Source organism: Astyanax mexicanus, unplaced genomic scaffold (genome assembly GCF_023375975.1).
Source record: "Astyanax mexicanus isolate ESR-SI-001 unplaced genomic scaffold, AstMex3_surface scaffold_56, whole genome shotgun sequence".
NCBI classification, from domain to species: Eukaryota; Metazoa; Chordata; class Actinopteri; order Characiformes; family Acestrorhamphidae; genus Astyanax; species Astyanax mexicanus.
In genome coordinates, this window is record NW_026040066.1 from 162,501 (window position 1) to 180,000 (window position 17,500).

At 45.1% G+C, this 17,500-nt stretch overlaps 1 protein-coding gene and 22 non-coding genes across 23 annotated transcripts in view; all 23 read left to right on the forward strand.

The window, feature by feature from the left end:
- Nucleotides 1-4,760: 4,760 nt before the first annotated feature.
- Nucleotides 4,761-9,048, forward strand: LOC125797839 (uncharacterized). Its single transcript, XM_049474113.1, has 2 exons — nucleotides 4,761-8,796; nucleotides 8,840-9,048. Exons 1-2 carry the CDS (start codon nucleotides 5,112-5,114, stop codon nucleotides 9,046-9,048), a joined length of 3,894 nt encoding a protein of 1,297 aa, XP_049330070.1. The 5' UTR covers nucleotides 4,761-5,111.
- Nucleotides 9,049-12,683: 3,635 nt separating this feature from the next.
- On the forward strand, nucleotides 12,684-12,802 carry LOC125798102 (5S ribosomal RNA). Its single transcript, XR_007436920.1, has one exon. It is a non-coding gene; the product is annotated as a 5S ribosomal RNA (ribosomal RNA).
- Nucleotides 12,803-12,912: 110 nt separating this feature from the next.
- On the forward strand, nucleotides 12,913-13,031 carry LOC125798089 (5S ribosomal RNA). Its single transcript, XR_007436907.1, has one exon. It is a non-coding gene; the product is annotated as a 5S ribosomal RNA (ribosomal RNA).
- Nucleotides 13,032-13,141: 110 nt separating this feature from the next.
- Nucleotides 13,142-13,260, forward strand: LOC125797985 (5S ribosomal RNA). The gene has a single exon (XR_007436804.1). It is a non-coding gene; the product is annotated as a 5S ribosomal RNA (ribosomal RNA).
- Nucleotides 13,261-13,370: 110 nt separating this feature from the next.
- Nucleotides 13,371-13,489, forward strand: LOC125797986 (5S ribosomal RNA). Its single transcript, XR_007436805.1, has one exon. It is a non-coding gene; the product is annotated as a 5S ribosomal RNA (ribosomal RNA).
- A 110-nt stretch (nucleotides 13,490-13,599) lies between these two features.
- On the forward strand, nucleotides 13,600-13,718 carry LOC125798090 (5S ribosomal RNA). Its single transcript, XR_007436908.1, has one exon. It is a non-coding gene; the product is annotated as a 5S ribosomal RNA (ribosomal RNA).
- Nucleotides 13,719-13,828: 110 nt separating this feature from the next.
- LOC125797987 (5S ribosomal RNA) lies at nucleotides 13,829-13,947 on the forward strand. The gene has a single exon (XR_007436806.1). It is a non-coding gene; the product is annotated as a 5S ribosomal RNA (ribosomal RNA).
- Nucleotides 13,948-14,057: 110 nt separating this feature from the next.
- On the forward strand, nucleotides 14,058-14,176 carry LOC125797988 (5S ribosomal RNA). The gene has a single exon (XR_007436807.1). It is a non-coding gene; the product is annotated as a 5S ribosomal RNA (ribosomal RNA).
- A 110-nt stretch (nucleotides 14,177-14,286) lies between these two features.
- LOC125798190 (5S ribosomal RNA) lies at nucleotides 14,287-14,405 on the forward strand. Its single transcript, XR_007437020.1, has one exon. It is a non-coding gene; the product is annotated as a 5S ribosomal RNA (ribosomal RNA).
- A 110-nt stretch (nucleotides 14,406-14,515) lies between these two features.
- On the forward strand, nucleotides 14,516-14,634 carry LOC125798191 (5S ribosomal RNA). The gene has a single exon (XR_007437021.1). It is a non-coding gene; the product is annotated as a 5S ribosomal RNA (ribosomal RNA).
- A 110-nt stretch (nucleotides 14,635-14,744) lies between these two features.
- On the forward strand, nucleotides 14,745-14,863 carry LOC125797989 (5S ribosomal RNA). Its single transcript, XR_007436808.1, has one exon. It is a non-coding gene; the product is annotated as a 5S ribosomal RNA (ribosomal RNA).
- Nucleotides 14,864-14,973: 110 nt separating this feature from the next.
- On the forward strand, nucleotides 14,974-15,092 carry LOC125797990 (5S ribosomal RNA). Its single transcript, XR_007436809.1, has one exon. It is a non-coding gene; the product is annotated as a 5S ribosomal RNA (ribosomal RNA).
- Nucleotides 15,093-15,202: 110 nt separating this feature from the next.
- LOC125798208 (5S ribosomal RNA) lies at nucleotides 15,203-15,321 on the forward strand. The gene has a single exon (XR_007437038.1). It is a non-coding gene; the product is annotated as a 5S ribosomal RNA (ribosomal RNA).
- A 110-nt stretch (nucleotides 15,322-15,431) lies between these two features.
- Nucleotides 15,432-15,550, forward strand: LOC125797991 (5S ribosomal RNA). The gene has a single exon (XR_007436810.1). It is a non-coding gene; the product is annotated as a 5S ribosomal RNA (ribosomal RNA).
- Nucleotides 15,551-15,660: 110 nt separating this feature from the next.
- On the forward strand, nucleotides 15,661-15,779 carry LOC125797992 (5S ribosomal RNA). Its single transcript, XR_007436811.1, has one exon. It is a non-coding gene; the product is annotated as a 5S ribosomal RNA (ribosomal RNA).
- Nucleotides 15,780-15,889: 110 nt separating this feature from the next.
- Nucleotides 15,890-16,008, forward strand: LOC125798141 (5S ribosomal RNA). The gene has a single exon (XR_007436964.1). It is a non-coding gene; the product is annotated as a 5S ribosomal RNA (ribosomal RNA).
- Nucleotides 16,009-16,118: 110 nt separating this feature from the next.
- LOC125797993 (5S ribosomal RNA) lies at nucleotides 16,119-16,237 on the forward strand. The gene has a single exon (XR_007436812.1). It is a non-coding gene; the product is annotated as a 5S ribosomal RNA (ribosomal RNA).
- Nucleotides 16,238-16,347: 110 nt separating this feature from the next.
- On the forward strand, nucleotides 16,348-16,466 carry LOC125798105 (5S ribosomal RNA). The gene has a single exon (XR_007436923.1). It is a non-coding gene; the product is annotated as a 5S ribosomal RNA (ribosomal RNA).
- A 110-nt stretch (nucleotides 16,467-16,576) lies between these two features.
- Nucleotides 16,577-16,695, forward strand: LOC125797996 (5S ribosomal RNA). The gene has a single exon (XR_007436814.1). It is a non-coding gene; the product is annotated as a 5S ribosomal RNA (ribosomal RNA).
- Nucleotides 16,696-16,805: 110 nt separating this feature from the next.
- Nucleotides 16,806-16,924, forward strand: LOC125798233 (5S ribosomal RNA). The gene has a single exon (XR_007437063.1). It is a non-coding gene; the product is annotated as a 5S ribosomal RNA (ribosomal RNA).
- Nucleotides 16,925-17,034: 110 nt separating this feature from the next.
- LOC125797997 (5S ribosomal RNA) lies at nucleotides 17,035-17,153 on the forward strand. The gene has a single exon (XR_007436815.1). It is a non-coding gene; the product is annotated as a 5S ribosomal RNA (ribosomal RNA).
- Nucleotides 17,154-17,263: 110 nt separating this feature from the next.
- LOC125797998 (5S ribosomal RNA) lies at nucleotides 17,264-17,382 on the forward strand. The gene has a single exon (XR_007436816.1). It is a non-coding gene; the product is annotated as a 5S ribosomal RNA (ribosomal RNA).
- A 110-nt stretch (nucleotides 17,383-17,492) lies between these two features.
- LOC125798142 (5S ribosomal RNA) overlaps nucleotides 17,493-17,500 on the forward strand; it is a 119-nt gene continuing 111 nt past the window's right edge. The window contains exon 1 of the ribosomal RNA XR_007436966.1: nucleotides 17,493-17,500. This exon is cut by the window's right edge and continues 111 nt beyond it. This is a non-coding gene — a ribosomal RNA (5S ribosomal RNA).

Sequence of the window (17,500 nt, forward strand, 5' to 3'; positions counted from 1 at the left end):
AACAAAATTATACATGCAGCTTCAAGCTATGTTAAAATATACTAACTAATTAATCTTACTGTAGGTCTAGTAGAACTAATTAATCTGACTGTAGAATGTAGCAAAATTATTATCAATAAAACAGAGTATGAACTAAAGAGGAACCGTGCCTTGTTGACCTTAAGACATGTCGCAAAGGGGAGAAATGATTCTCCCTTGTCACCTTGGCAAGGGAAGTTGACCACCTACTATTTCTCAGAAGCAAAGGTTAAGACAACTTTCAAGTTCCTCAGAAGTCTGGAAAAATGAAGTAAACAATATGATATACCATATTTGGAAGGATAGCATAAAAATTAGAAGCCACCTAGCAACAAGGTACGTCACAGAAGGGTATACGTCACCCAAGGGTATAAGGATGGAGTCAGAAATGTCGAAGGTCAGAAGAACTGGGGTAACGTCTTAGAATACATGCCTGTAATTGTTCTTCTCCAGAATTCTGAAATAAAATCATACTTGTTCATTCTCAATCTCCGTGTCGACTGAATCCCTGGATCAACGAACATTCAACAGGAAAGCTAACAGAAAGCTTTTCCAACATTTTGGTGACCATCCGACGTGATCCAGGGTTTCGGCCGGCGAGGACCAGCTGACAGACTTCATCACTCTTCTGGGCCCATCCTAAACAGGTGAGCAGATTGCCTTTTTTATTAAAAATCTGCATATTGGCTATGTAAAACATACAGAATGAGTGATGGGTTCCAGTAGGCTAACGTCCTGGTAAATTGGATTGAACAACTAGAATTTTTTTTCTTCTTCTCTTTCTTCTATTTTATGTTAAGGAAACCGGTATTAAAGGATAAAAAAGGATAACAGTGCTATTGAAACTAGGGTGGTGGCGTACCCGAATCTGCCCATATTGGGTTAGATTAAAGGCTAGGACGTGGTGTTCCTTGAAAGTGGTTAATTCTAAATAAAATAAAGGACCGGGAGGGTGGCGTCCCCCCCCACTTCTGATCAAGGTGGGATAATTGCTGGGAAAAGACGGGGTCATCCCGAGGTGTGGTCCACCTTAAACCCAGACAGTTATACAAACTGCTGGGAGATTTTTAAAACTTTTTTATTTTCTTTATTTTAAGTTTTTAGTTTAAAGAGCGAGCACTGAAATACTCTGCAGTAGTGTTTTCTGCTCAGGAGCAGGAAAGTAGGAAAGAGTATGTAGTTTAAATAAAAATAAGAAAAACAAAATAAAAATACATGCTATTGGTATTGTACAACTAAGGTAAAGCAAGTGTTAATTGTTGATTTAATTGTTGTATGTGATTTGTGCGCGCAGGGGGTTAAATAACATAATAATACAATATATATATATATAAAATAAATAGGATAGTTGGAGTATACTTAACAATTCTACAGAACAATGGGTGTAATTTACTTGTTTAACTGATAATGACTGAACACTGGGTATGGGTGTTAGATGGCCATGACATTATCCGCCCTGAGATAAGAGAAAATGCTTTGATTGATAGTACAGATGGTTCAAGTACTGTATGCACCCCACAGGAACGTTTTCTAATTACTCAGAATTTGCAGCTTCTTCCTACAAGTAGAATAATTCACTCTGTGCGGTTAACGGTGGGAAAGGACGCCCTTTTTAAAATTACTACATTCTTCGCAGTTGACCATCCGAACGGCATTGCGGTATACTCAACGTGTGAGTCAGTATTAATGATTGACAGTGATGTTCAGTCTGTGTTAAACCCACCTTTCTCGACCATTCATTTTCTGGGGAGTGACAGCAGTGACAGTACTGATAGCAGCAGCGATAGTGATGAGATGGTGACTGAATAGACACAGTAAAAGGGGTTGCGTTGTTTTTGTTGCTACTTTAGTAGCAAAATTGTTGTTTGGTTTTGACATAGTGCATCTCCTCTTTTGTTACATTTGAGTATTGTTGGGAATAATTTTTTGTACACAGTGATATGGCATACAGTACAATGCATAATGATTGAGGAATGGGCATGGTTTGTAGAAACAAACCCCATTTTTAAACAGGATATATTGAATTATGCCATTATTTACAAAGAAGAAGATGTGATTCATACACCTACTGAGAGCCAGATACAGGGAATAGTTGAACATTTGTCTCTTGCTCCAAATAGTACAGTGATTTATTCTGCACGTGTTCAGGAACATCAGGTGGCTATATTTTTGATAACTACCTACTTTGCTACGCCAATTGAGAGGGGACTCATCATTGACTCCTCCTGTACCGGAGTGATAGTTCCTGATATAGTGCAATCCGTATTAAACCCACCATACCTTCCTATACATTTTTGTTAAATATAAAGTGTAAATATAGAGATCCTAATCGGAATTTCTTGTTCTTTTTCTGTTTCCTTTGCTTATGTGCTGATTGTCTGACTTGGAGCTTCGTTTGGACAACTAGTTCGAAAATCCTCGCGTGTGGAAACCTAACGGTGCTAACAAAACACGCTTGAGTTGATCAGTAGAACCAAAGACCAAAACAGGTGAGTCCAGTCTTGATCAAAACATGGCAAATATAGACCCTGGTATAGAATTTGATAATAAATTCGGCCCAGGCAATTGGCAGTGGAAATCTCTTGCAGGTCAGATTGCAGGTTTAGCTAACGCAGTAGGGGAGTTTACTGGGAGTAAAAAGAGGGAGGATCTTTTGGCTAAGACCCTTAAACTGAATGTTGAGGCATGGACCAGAGAACAAGAGGGAGGCTGTGTAACTGAGGGTGTCTCCCTAATGGGTGTTTTCAACTATATGCTTATCTGTAAAACTGACACAGTGAAAAAGGCGCGCAAGACTTTCAGTACAGTCAGCATACTAAAACGGGCAGGGGCGAGACGTAGATTGAAAACTGCTGAGCGTGAATTGGCAGAACTGAAAGTACTGCGGGGAATCCTTTTGGGCATTTTGCCAGAGATGGTTACACACACAAAGGAGGAAGTTCCCCCAGCGGAGCAGAGCACTTCTGAAACTGCTCTCCAGGAACTCAATGACTCTACTACTAAGCCACAACAGGAAGCAGCAGTTCCGCCCCCACCATACCACACCACACTCAGCCCACGCAATCCATTCACACCTCAGCAGACTGATAAAAATACACCAGTTACTCACATGCTGCCAGTCATTACTATTAATTCAGGAAGAGTCACTATTGAACATCCTAACACTTCCTCACACAACACATATGCTGATTTGAATGAACAGCTTACTCAAATGAGGATTAATGCTACAGCACCTCAGCCAGCAGAGCCTTTTGTTGACTCTACACCAACTGATCCTTTTAGCAATCGCAAGCAGCATGAGTGTCCAGACCACGCCCAATCCCTGAGCAACATGACCACTTACTCTGACTTGGACATGGACTTAGACGTTACAGGGCCTATTCCGCCACCTAGGGGTAGGGTTAACATAACAGCAGAGTTACATGGGGAAATAGATGACACAGACTTACATGGGCATGACAAGCATAAAGGTGCAGCTACTAACAGACGTGAATACAAGGTTCATGACAAACGGGATAGGGACAGACGACAGGATAGTAGACTTACACAAACACATGATTGGGACGGCAGGCAGGAGGACTATGACGGTGAGGATGAGGACACCTCCACTGAGACTGATTCCCTACATGAAAGGGTTGACAGGGTGGGAGCTTTGTTAGACATATCAAGAGACCTACTTAACACCACCATGCAGGTACGCCGTCAGCTATCTGACGCAGTTGAACAAGATGACCACCATGTCCCGAGACAGTCAACAAGACATACTAAACCCCCTGTCAGATTCCCTGATGTGGAACAACCAGCAAACAATCTTCCATTGCTAACTAGTGGCAATGGAAACCCTAAATATGTGCCTTTATCATTAACAGATGCACAAACTATAGCTGATCAGCTTCCATCCCTCATTAGTGGGGCAGCCCCTTGGTTGAGAAAGCTTGATAGCTTAACGGGAGGACTCACCCTGGCTTTGGGTGATTTTAGGAATTTAATTAATAGGTCAACCACCAGCATGGAGGTGGCTGAACTAGAACGACAGGCCCTCATTACAACCGCTGCCAACAGTGAACCATTTCATTTGTACTCCCAGAACATATCTGATGTCATGCGACACATGTGGCCAACCAGGGCTGCTGCCACTGTGACAGTTATCAGACCAATCCGGGTGAGCATCTCAGCAAGGCGGTGGAAGACTGGACCAACAGCGCTGGAACCCACCCTTCTAGGCCTCAAACAGCGTTGTGGTGGAGAAATGCTATTCTATCAGGTCTACCCAATTACATTAAGGTTAAGGTTGAGGATGATCCAGATATGGGGCCAGATAAACCTCATGACCAATGGGTGAGGCATATTCTATTCCATATGAATAAACACAAGGATAGGCAGGTTGAGGCAGCCAAACAGAAAAACCAGATGGAACTGGAACTGTTGAAAACTCAGCTACTAGAAGCTAGAAAAAATGTGAAGGATTCTAAGAATAAACCAAAAACAGACACCATGCTGCCAGTTGTTCAGCAAGCTGCACCACCGGTGCAACAGACTCAACAGCAGTATCTGCCACCCCAGCAATTGCCACAACCAACTTTGGCCCAACCCAATTCTAATCAAGGTCAATCCAATTACAGTGGACCCTATGTGGCGAACAGGGGACGGGGACGTGGAAGGGGGCGTGGCAGAGGCCCACCTGTTTCACGTGCCTGTTTCAGATGCGGTAAATTTGATCATTGGGCAGCACAGTGCACTACTGCTCTTCCAACCCAGCCCCATTGGATGTCGATGCAGAATTCGGCACAAGGCACGTACCGTCCACCATTCCAGCCTCAATGGACACCCAATCAACATGTGGCACTTGGCACGGCGGCACCACCAACCCAGACCCACTGGGCACCCAACCACCATGCAGCACCAGGACAACCTCCAGCTGGACAATACAGCATGGAGCCCTGGGGTGGACAATGACGGGGCCCAGAGGAGCACCAGCACAGCATGGGAATGGCAGAACCCATGCTGTCACTGACCGTCGGTACCCTTGAGATCCCTTTCCTGGTGGATACGGGGCTACATGGTCTACATTGACAACTGCACTACCAGCCAACATGATGAGCAACCAATCCGTGCAGGTCAGGGGCTTCTCGGGGACTTCAACTTCACTGCCAAAGACCAAACCACTCCAGGTGCACAACGACATACAGACTGTCTTACACTCCTTTCTGATTGCACCTCAAGCACCACTGAACATTTGTGGTAGAGACTTATTGATGAAAATGGGTGTTTCCATTTTGTGTTCACCTGATGGCCTGACGCTGACATGGCTAAGCGGGCAGCAACGCATAAGACTTTCTGGATACACCGAGGGCATGTATCTCTTGCAGACTGGTCAAGACGAGACTGTGGACATATACTGGGGACTGTTGAATGATGACCAACCCCACACACCACAAACTCTTGAACTCTTTCAGCAATGGGCACCGTGGATCAGAGCATTGGCACCCTATGCCCCGCCTGCCGACCCGTACCACGTTACCCTGTTCTATGACGTAGGGGGAGACATTACATATTATGACACCTTCCAATCTGAATTGCAAGATACACAGTGGGAGGTCCAAACTAATGGCCTGTATTGTGGTCCTGAAGGAGTGGCAGCTCCTGTTACTTTGACACCACAGCAGTACAGCTGGTACAAAATGGATGAGACTGCAGCACCACACATGTCACTGGCTCTACACCCTAAACATGAGGCTAAGCAATTAGGACCCATGGTCAAACGTGCAAATGCGGCTACAGATTGGGTACAAACTCAGATCCCTGATGTGATGTTTTCCATAAGCACAAACACATATCACATCAGAGCTACTAACATTGAAACTGTTACAATGGAGCACCAGCTCCTGCCACGCCATCATGGCTGTGAAGATTCTGACCACCCAGACTCCATTGCCATGCTGGAATCTCTACCGGATGTTTTGTGGTCACAGGGTCCAGATGATGTAGGTTTTGTGGATCAGCCCCAGGTATCATTTAACATGGCCACACCTGAACCAATTTGGGTACCACAATATAGACACAAACCGGAGGCTATGGCCTCATTGGACAAAACCATTCAGGCACTCTTACAGGCCGGGGTACTGGAGCAATGCCAATCCGATTGGAATACTCCAATTTTGCCAGTACCTAAAAAAGAACCTGGTCAATACCGTATGGCACATGATCTGAGAGCTATAAATGCGGCACTAGCTACTAGCACCATACCAGTCCCAAACCCTTACACAACACTATCAGAACTAGGTCCAGACATGAAATGGTTTACTTGTATCGATTTGGCTAATGCTTTCTTTTGTGTACCATTGGCTGAGCACTGTAGGGACGTATGTGCATTTACACACAGGGGTATTCAGTATCGATACAGTAGATTGCCACAGGGCTTTGCCCTGAGCCCGGGATTGTTCAATCAAGCTCTTAGACGTAGTTTGGACTCTTGTAACCTTCCTGAAGGCTCCATTCTTTCTCAGTATGTCGATGACTTACTGGTTGGCGGCACAACGCCAGAGACGTGCTTAAACGCCACAAAAGCAGTGCTGGAATGTTTGGCCAATGCAGGGTACAAAGTCTCTAGGAGTAAGTTGCAATGTTGTAGAACACGGGTAACTTTTCTGGGGAGAGTGGTCACACAGGGCTCAACAGGCATGTCCGCCTCACACAGATCTACAATTCTGTCACACACTAAACCAATTACGGTTAGGGATATGTTGACATTTTTGGGCCTAGCTGGCTACAGCAGACAATACATTCCTGACTTTGTAGGACAAACGCAACCACTGAGAGACATGGTGAAATCCTTGGGCATGAGAAACCTTAGTGGGGTACTTTCCTGGACAGTAGAAGCAGAGCAGGCTTTCATTGCTGTAAAACAAGCTTTAGCGACTGCAGCTGACCTATCTAGACCTGACTACTCTCTTCCATTTTTTCTGGATGTTTCTGAAACAGACACATTGGTTAATGGTGTACTTTTTCAGAAAAAGGAGGAAGGGAGAGCAGTACTTATGTATTTAAGCATCCCACTTGACTTGATTGAGAAAAGACAACCGCAATGCACCAGACATGTAGCAGGACTGACGAAGCTCGTTCAAAAAACTGCACACCTGGTAGCAGGATACCCACTGCACATACTAACAACACATGGCGTGGTAGCATATATAAACTCACAGATGTTCACCCTCACTCCTCTAAGACAGAGACGAATTCATAAAGTTCTGACAGCACCACACATCACATACACACACCAAGGAGTCAACATGGCAGAAGGAATGCTAGAAGGTCCACCTCACGAGTGTGCAGAAAAGGTAGCAACACAGGAAAAAGTGAGACCAGACTTACTAGCCACACCAATTCCAGGCTCCTGGAACCTGTGGACTGATGGGTGCGGGTACAGAGCAGACACAGGTGAAATAAGGGCAGGATATGCGGTGGTTCAAGAAACCACAGGGGAAACAGATGAGTTCTGGACTGTAGCAGCAAAAGAGGTAAAACAAAACCCTTCAGCACAAAAAGCTGAGTTGCTAGCAGTAATTGCAGCACTAGAACTAGCTGAGGGTAGAGAGGTGACTATTTACAGCGATTCTGCGTGGGTAGTTTCAGCAGCACATGTAGACATTCCACACTGGAAACCGGCAGGATATGTAACAAGCTCAGGGAAACCTGTAAAACATCAGTCAGAACTGATGAAGCTAGAAGCTGCAATACACAAACCTACAAAGGTAGCTATTGTAAAATGCAAAGGACACCAAAAGGGGGACACCCTAGTGAGCAGAGGAAATGATGCAGCAGACAAAGCAGCAAAAAAGGCAGCTGGTTATACGGAGCCCGGTAACATGATGATATTGGACTCAAATGTCCCTTGGGAGCCGATACCTACAGGGGACGAACTGAGGCAGATTCAGGATAAAGCAACCCCAGAGGAAAAGTCAATGTGGTTAGCCAAGGGAGCAAGCTCAGATAGCCAAGTTTGGGTATCGAAAACAGGGCGACCAGTCTTACCTATGTCACTAGCCAGAGCAGTCCTAGAAGAGGCACACACTGTAGCACATGTAGGAAAACTGCAAATGATGAGGAATTTGAAACAATGGTGGCACCCATTTATGCTGCCCCTGGCAGTAGATTTCATCAGTCAATGCCAAGTTTGCCACACTCAAAATGTAGCAAAAGCATTTAAGGTAGCCCCAGGCAAGTTTCCACTGCCTAGTTGTCATGGTGAGCACATCCAGATTGACTATACGGATATGATTGATCAAATCAGAAAATACCGGTACCTCTTGGTAGTGGTAGACAGGTACTCAGGGTGGGTTGAGGCAATTCCTACCTTTAAGGAGGATGCTCGCTCAGTTTGCAAAATGTTGATCAACCACTGGATTCCACAACACGGGTTTCCTAGGAGAGTCCACTCAGATAACGGGTCGCATTTTACCAGCAAAACACTGCAGTGGGTGGAGCAAGCGTTGGGCTTGCGCCATAGCTATGGTTCTGTATATCACCCCGCCTCACAGGGTCAGGTGGAGCGGATGAATCAAAATTTGAAGGCCAAACTAGCAAAAATTAAACTGACCACAGGCATGAATTGGCTTGATGCCTTACCAATTGCCCTGATCAGCATTAGGAGTTCAGTGAACAGAAGCACAGGCTTCTCCCCATTTGAGCTGGTCAGAGGCGTAGCATTCCCGGGGCCGCAGACTGCACTAAAAGCCCCATCAGAACTACCTCATGGCACTGCCAACCAAGGTTACGAGTGTTCAATAAGTTAAAAGCTGTATGTGAAGCTTTTTCTGTGCAGGTACAGAACACACGGGAGCAGACCCCAGAGGAGGACAACCCCCCCGAGTTGGCCATAACTCCGTGGGTATACCTGAGAGTCATAAAGCGGAAGTGGTCGGAACCCAGGTGGACAGGCCCATTCCGGGTGGCGGAGAGGACAAGCCACGCAGTCCGGCTGGACGGCAAAGGCACCTCCTGGTATCATCTCTCCCAGTGTCGGCCTGCTGATCAACCACAAGTCAAGATAACCCGATCAGAAGAGGCAGAAAAGGAGGCCTCAACCAACATAGGGGCAGAATAATCCCCTGAGGCCAGGGGCACGTTGAGGGCAGTCTACCCCTCGCCTCCAGCGCAGATCAACCAGTGCTACCCAGGGCACCAACCTGCACCTGCGCCATCTAAACTACCACCTTGAGACTCCCTGGGGAGTTGAAGAACTGAACTTTTACACCTTTACACATATACATATAGGTCTATAATCAACTATTTACTCATTAGGGGGAACACACTTGTTTTTTGCTATGGCATGGTATGGCCGACGGGGTGGGGGAAGAACTGAACCTAGACTAAGCTGGTTAAATCTACAGATGGGATTGATTCCAACATGGTTGAAAGCACTATTGGTAATAGTGGTGGCAATAGTGGTGGTTGGCATGATCTGTGTAGAAATAGCGATCCGGAGAAAGGCTGAACCAACTAGTAACAACAATGGCACGACAGCTACAAACTCTACACCTAACTACACCACAAATAAGGCCCGTTCTTGTCATAATAACTTTCACAGGACTAAACGCTCAACAGATAACCAAAACGCATGTGTGAAGAAGTTTAAAGGAATTAATATAGAATATGTGATAAATACTAAAACAGCATACAATTTCGACCTATGTGAGGTAATTAACTGTAAGGGCAAGAATTCGACATGGCAGGGCTATCCCATATATCTGTGCTACTCGAAATACGCTAATGAACAGTGCGCGACAGGACAGGCACAATGGCTCAAGACTATCGAACTATGTCCAAACTCTGCGAATGTTTTCCTTAGCACCGCTGGTTGCTCGTCTAATGGCATTTATGAGATGGTATCCAACACCATGTATTTTAATTTGAAGCGTATCAGGCTACAACGAGACAAATCCGGAGTCCAAAACCCAATCACATTGTCTATACATTGGATCAATATGCGTGAGACTACCATCTATTTGACATTAGGGGTATCAATTACGGGAACAGATCCATTAGGTATGTTAAAGGTCAGAGTGTTAAACACACCCCCAAAGCATTTGCCCACAGCAGGGGCAACCCCACCACCGAACGAGAACTCTACTACCCCTGACGGTGCAGTACCAACATTGGTAGGTTCAGACTACTCGACATGGACACCCGAGGACATACTAAGGCTAACTATGGGGTACAGTAATGACAATTTGTGGCTGACCTGGATAGCGGGTCAGGCTCGGGAGGCCGGGATGGAAGGCTGCGTGGCATGTGCAGAAGCTAGACCCCCATTATATTTAAGTACGGCCCCACTATATCCAAAAACTGATCCGATAGGGTTCGGCTGTTTAATTCAACTGACTCGTATGGCTACTCCACCTAACTGCACCACGCTCTCAACCATTTTTCCAGTAATTCCTAATAACACAGGCTCAGGTCCCTTCCAAGTCCCGAAGACTGGCAATTTTACTTGCTTCAGACGCACTAAGGGCAATGTTACCCATCCGCCTCAACTTCTGGGGGAAATACAATCATCTTGGTGTCATACTATTTTTACTGATACATCTAACAATTCGGTTGGCGATTGGGCCAGGGCGGGACTGTACTATTATTGTGGTGGTTCCACATTGTTGCTGAGACTCCCGATATGGAGCAAGGGCCTGTGTGCTATGGTTAGACTGTTATCTCCAATTACCCTATTTGGTCCCAGTACAGGGAAACCTACACTACCAGGATCCAGAAGTAGACGTGACGTTTCATTCGATCTTACTAAAAACACACCCACATATATAGACTCTATTGGGGTTCCAAGGGGCGTTCCAGACGAACATAAATTAGTGGACCAGGTTTCAGCTGGATTTGAAAGTATCTTAATATGGATTACTCCCAATAAAAATGTTGATAGAATTAATTACGTAAATTATCAGGTAATGAGATTGGCTAACATTACTGGTCTGGCGGTATCAGGCTTAGCATCCCAATTGTCCGCTACGTCCCTGATGACCATTCAAAATAGGATAGCTCTGGACATGTTATTAGCAGAAAAAGGAGGGGTATGTCACATGATTAGAACTGAGTCTAAAACCGAGTGCTGCACCGTCATTCCTAACAACACTGCACCAGATGGGTCCGTAACTAAAGCGTTAGACGCCCTTAAGGCACTCTCGAAGGAAATGACAGAGAATACAGGGATCAACAATCCGCTTACCAATTGGTTAGATAGAACTTTTGGCCAATGGAAGGCAGTGTTTTTATCACTGGCCTCTGCTCTTGCAATATTTGTGGCCATCTTAGTAACATGCGGATGCTGCTGTATTCCTTGCTTACGAACCCTAATAGAGCGTACCATTGTGAAAATGTTTGACGACAAACAACGGCCACCTGAATATATGATGTCATTGTTGGAGGATAGCCTAGAGGACAACGGGGGCTCCGGAGACTTCACGCTTAGTGTTGACCTGTCTTAGGACAGGCCAAAAGGGGGAATTGTGGAAGATTATAAAATAACAAGCTTAGCTTAAGATAATCATGCTTGCTAAAACCTTAACCTAATGCTTACCTAATGATTAAAACACATATTTGCCTTAACCTATGAATCTAAAATATATATTACACAAATAGATCTATGAAAGCTACAAATCTATACTCTACTAATCATTAATTACTGAATCAAGAATTAGCCACTAATCCACACGTATACATTTTACATTTTATATTTTTATACTTGATTAATTGAATCATTTCATATTTTTATATTTGATTAATTGAATCACTAAATGCTTCTCATATTAAAACAGCAATGACTTGTGTGTGTGTCTCTGACATTTGAATGGCCCAACCGAGAAAGCACGCTTCCTCGTCTTACTGGTAAACATCTTGAGGTTACAGAGGCTAGCAGACTAAAAGAGTTCCTCTTTTACTCCTGGGCTCTAGAGGAGTTCCTCTTTTCCGCCTACGTTCTAGGAAAGGTCAGCAACAAGAGAGCCGGATTAACACACCAGTAAAAACATACATTTTCTAGCCTTACAGTTAAAGATTGCGTCTAACAAAATTATACATGCAGCTTCAAGCTATGTTAAAATATACTAACTAATTAATCTTACTGTAGGTCTAGTAGAACTAATTAATCTGACTGTAGAATGTAGCAAAATTATTATCAATAAAACAGAGTATGAACTAAAGAGGAACCGTGCCTTGTTGACCTTAAGACATGTCGCAAAGGGGAGAAATGATTCTCCCTTGTCACCTTGGCAAGGGAAGTTGACCACCTACTATTTCTCAGAAGCAAAGGTTAAGACAACTTTCAAGTTCCTCAGAAGTCTGGAAAAATGAAGTAAACAATATGATATACCATATTTGGAAAGATAGCATAAAAATTAGAAGCCACCTAGCAACAAGGTACGTCACAGAAGGGTATACGTCACCCAAGGGTATAAGGATGGAGTCAGAAATGTCGAAGGTCAGAAGAACTGGGGTAACGTCTTAGAATACATGCCTGTAATTGTTCTTCTCCAGAATTCTGAAATAAAATCATACTTGTTCATTCTCAATCTCCGTGTCGACTGAATCCCTGGATCAACGAACATTCAACAGGAAAGCTAACAGAAAGCTTTTCCAACAGTAGTCTTGATGAGAGCTCTGCAATGGCTTACGGTCACACTACCCTGTGAACGCCCGATCTCGTCTGATCTCGGAAGCTAAGCAGGGTTTGGCCTGGTTAGTACTTGGATGGGAGACCACATGGGAATACCAGGTGCTGTAAGCTTTTCCCCTCTTGCTTCCATTACCATGGTCTTGTTATACATTACTAGTTTGTTATCTGAAACCCAACATAGATGAAGTTGCATAAGTAGTCTTGATGAGAGCTCTGCAATGGCTTACGGTCACACTACCCTGAGAACGCCCGATCTCGTCTGATCTCGGAAGCTAAGCAGGGTTTGGCCTGATTAGTACTTGGATGGGAGACCACCTGGGAATACCAGGTGCTGTAAGCTTTTCCCCTCTTGCTTCCATTACCATGGTCTTGTTATAGATTACTAGTTTGTTATCTGAAACCCAACATAGATGAAGTTGCATAAGTAGTCTTGATGAGAGCTCTGCAATGGCTTACGGTCACACTACCCTGAGAACGCCCGATCTCGTCTGATCTCGGAAGCTAAGCAGGGTTTGGCCTGGTTAGTACTTGGATGGGAGACCACCTGGGAATACCAGGTGCTGTAAGCTTTTCCCCTCTTGCTTCCATTACCATGGTCTTGTTATACATTACTAGTTTGTTATCTGAAACCCAACATAGATGAAGTTGCATAAGTAGTCTTGATGAGAGCTCTGCAATGGCTTACGGTCACACTACCCTGAGAACGCCCGATCTCGTCTGATCTCGGAAGCTAAGCAGGGTTTGGCCTGGTTAGTACTTGGATGGGAGACCACCTGGGAATACCAGGTGCTGTAAGCTTTTCCCCTCTTGCTTCCATTACCATGGTCTTGTTATACATTACTAGTTTGTTATCTGAAACCCAACATAGATGAAGTTGCATAAGTAGTCTTGATGAGAGCTCTGCAATGGCTTACGGTCACACTACCCTGAGAACGCCCGATCTCGTCTGATCTCGGAAGCTAAGCAGGGTTTGGCCTGATTAGTACTTGGATGGGAGACCACCTGGGAATACCAGGTGCTGTAAGCTTTTCCCCTCTTGCTTCCATTACCATGGTCTTGTTATAGATTACTAGTTTGTTATCTGAAACCCAACATAGACGAAGTTGCATAAGTAGTCTTGATGAGAGCTCTGCAATGGCTTACGGTCACACTACCCTGAGAACGCCCGATCTCGTCTGATCTCGGAAGCTAAGCAGGGTTTGGCCTGGTTAGTACTTGGATGGGAGACCACCTGGGAATACCAGGTGCTGTAAGCTTTTCCCCTCTTGCTTCCATTACCATGGTCTTGTTATACATTACTAGTTTGTTATCTGAAACCCAACATAGATGAAGTTGCATAAGTAGTCTTGATGAGAGCTCTGCAATGGCTTACGGTCACACTACCCTGAGAACGCCCGATCTCGTCTGATCTCGGAAGCTAAGCAGGGTTTGGCCTGGTTAGTACTTGGATGGGAGACCACCTGGGAATACCAGGTGCTGTAAGCTTTTCCCCTCTTGCTTCCATTACCATGGTCTTGTTATACATTACTAGTTTGTTATCTGAAACCCAACATAGATTAAGTTGCATAAGTAGTCTTGATGAGAGCGCTGCAATGGCTTACGGTCACACTACCCTGAGAACGCCCGATCTCGTCTGATCTCAGAAGCTAAGCAGGGTTTGGCCTGGTTAGTACTTGGATGGGAGACCACCTGGGAATACCAGGTGCTGTAAGCTTTTCCCCTCTTGCTTCCATTACCATGGTCTTGTTATACATTACTAGTTTGTTATTTGAAACCCAACATAGATGAAGTTGCATAAGTAGTCTTGATGAGAGCTCTGCAATGGCTTACGGTCACACTACCCTGAGAACGCCCGATCTCGTCTGATCTCAGAAGCTAAGCAGGGTTTGGCCTGGTTAGTACTTGGATGGGAGACCACCTGGGAATACCAGGTGCTGTAAGCTTTTCCCCTCTTGCTTCCATTACCATGGTCTTGTTATACATTACTAGTTTGTTATCTGAAACCCAACATAGATGAAGTTGCATAAGTAGTCTTGATGAGAGCTCTGCAATGGCTTACGGTCACACTACCCTGAGAACGCCCGATCTCGTCTGATCTCGGAAGCTAAGCAGGGTTTGGCCTGGTTAGTACTTGGATGGGAGACCACCTGGGAATACCAGGTGCTGTAAGCTTTTCCCCTCTTGCTTCCATTACCATGGTCTTGTTATACATTACTAGTTTGTTATCTGAAACCCAACATAGATGAAGTTGCATAAGTAGTCTTGATGAGAGCTCTGCAATGGCTTACGGTCACACTACCCTGAGAACGCCCGATCTCGTCTGATCTCGGAAGCTAAGCAGGGTTTGGCCTGGTTAGTACTTGGATGGGAGACCACCTGGGAATACCAGGTGCTGTAAGCTTTTCCCCTCTTGCTTCCATTACCATGGTCTTGTTATACATTACTAGTTTGTTATTTGAAACCCAACATAGATGAAGTTGCATAAGTAGTCTTGATGAGAGCTCTGCAATGGCTTACGGTCACACTAGCCTGAGAACGCCCGATCTCGTCTGATCTCGGAAGCTAAGCAGGGTTTGGCCTGGTTAGTACTTGGATGGGAGACCACCTGGGAATACCAGGTGCTGTAAGCTTTTCCCCTCTTGCTTCCATTACCATGGTCTTCTTATACATTACTAGTTTGTTATCTGAAACCCAACATAGATGAAGTTGCATAAGTAGTCTTGATGAGAGCTCTGCAATGGCTTACGGTCACACTACCCTGAGAACGCCCGATCTCGTCTGATCTCGGAAGCTAAGCAGGGTTTGGCCTGGTTAGTACTTGGATGGGAGACCACCTGGGAATACCAGGTGCTGTAAGCTTTTCCCCTCTTGCTTCCATTACCATGGTCTTGTTATACATTACTAGTTTGTTATCTGAAACCCAACATAGATGAAGTTGCATAAGTAGTCTTGATGAGAGCTCTGCAATGGCTTACGGTCACACTACCCTGAGAACGCCCGATCTCGTCTGATCTCGGAAGCTAAGCAGGGTTTGGCCTGGTTAGTACTTGGATGGGAGACCACCTGGGAATACCAGGTGCTGTAAGCTTTTCCCCTCTTGCTTCCATTACCATGGTCTTGTTATACATTACTAGTTTGTTATCTGAAACCCAACATAGATGAAGTTGCATAAGTAGTCTTGATGAGAGCTCTGCAATGGCTTACGGTCACACTACCCTGAGAACGCCCGATCTCGTCTGGTCTCGGAAGCTAAGCAGGGTTTGGCCTGGTTAGTACTTGGATGGGAGACCACCTGGGAATACCAGGTGCTGTAAGCTTTTCCCCTCTTGCTTCCATTACCATGGTCTTGTTATACATTACTAGTTTGTTATCTGAAACCCAACATAGATGAAGTTGCATAAGTAGTCTTGATGAGAGCTCTGCAATGGCTTACGGTCACACTACCCTGAGAACGCCCGATCTCGTCTGATCTCGGAAGCTAAGCAGGGTTTGGCCTGGTTAGTACTTGGATGGGAGACCACCTGGGAATACCAGGTGCTGTAAGCTTTTCCCCTCTTGCTTCCATTACCATGGTCTTGTTATACATTACTAGTTTGTTATCTGAAACCCAACATAGATGAAGTTGCATAAGTAGTCTTGATGAGAGCTCTGCAATGGCTTACGGTTACACTACCCTGAGAACGCCCGATCTCGTCTGATCTCGGAAGCTAAGCAGGGTTTGGCCTGGTTAGTACTTGGATGGGAGACCACCTGGGAATACCAGGTGCTGTAAGCTTTTCCCCTCTTGCTTCCATTACCATGGTCTTGTTATACATTACTAGTTTGTTATCTGAAACCCAACATAGATGAAGTTGCATAAGTAGTCTTGATGAGAGCTCTGCAATGGCTTACGGTCACACTACCCTGAGAACGCCCGATCTCGTCTGATCTCGGAAGCTAAGCAGGGTTTGGCCTGGTTAGTACTTGGATGGGAGACCACCTGGGAATACCAGGTGCTGTAAGCTTTTCCCCTCTTGCTTCCATTACCATGGTCTTGTTATCCATTACTAGTTTGTTATCTGAAACCCAACATAGATGAAGTTGCATAAGTAGTCTTGATGAGAGCTCTGCAATGGCTTACGGTCACACTACCCTGAGAACGCCCGATCTCGTCTGATCTCGGAAGCTAAGCAGGGTTTGGCCTGGTTAGTACTTGGATGGGAGACCACCTGGGAATACCAGGTGCTGTTTGCTTTTCCCCTCTTGCTTCCATTACCATGGTCTTGTTATACATTACTAGTTTGTTATCTGAAACCCAACATAGATGAAGTTGCATAAGTAGTCTTGATGAGAGCTCTGCAATGGCTTACGGTCACACTACCCTGAGAACGCCCGATCTCGTCTGATCTCGGAAGCTAAGCAGGGTTTGGCCTGGTTAGTACTTGGATGGGAGACCACCTGGGAATACCAGGTGCTGTAAGCTTTTCCCCTCTTGCTTCCATTACCATGGTCTTGTTATACATTACTAGTTTGTTATCTGAAACCCAACATAGATGAAGTTGCATAAGTAGTCTTGATGAGAGCTCTGCAATGGCTTACGGTCACACTACCCTGAGAACGCCCGATCTCGTCTGATCTCGGAAGCTAAGCAGGGTTTGGCCTGGTTAGTACTTGGATGGGAGACCACCTGGGAATACCAGGTGCTGTAAGCTTTTCCCCTCTTGCTTCCATTACCATGGTCTTGTTATACATTACTAGTTTGTTATCTGAAACCCAACATAGATGAAGTTGCATAAGTAGTCTTGATGAGAGCTCTGCAATGGCTTACGG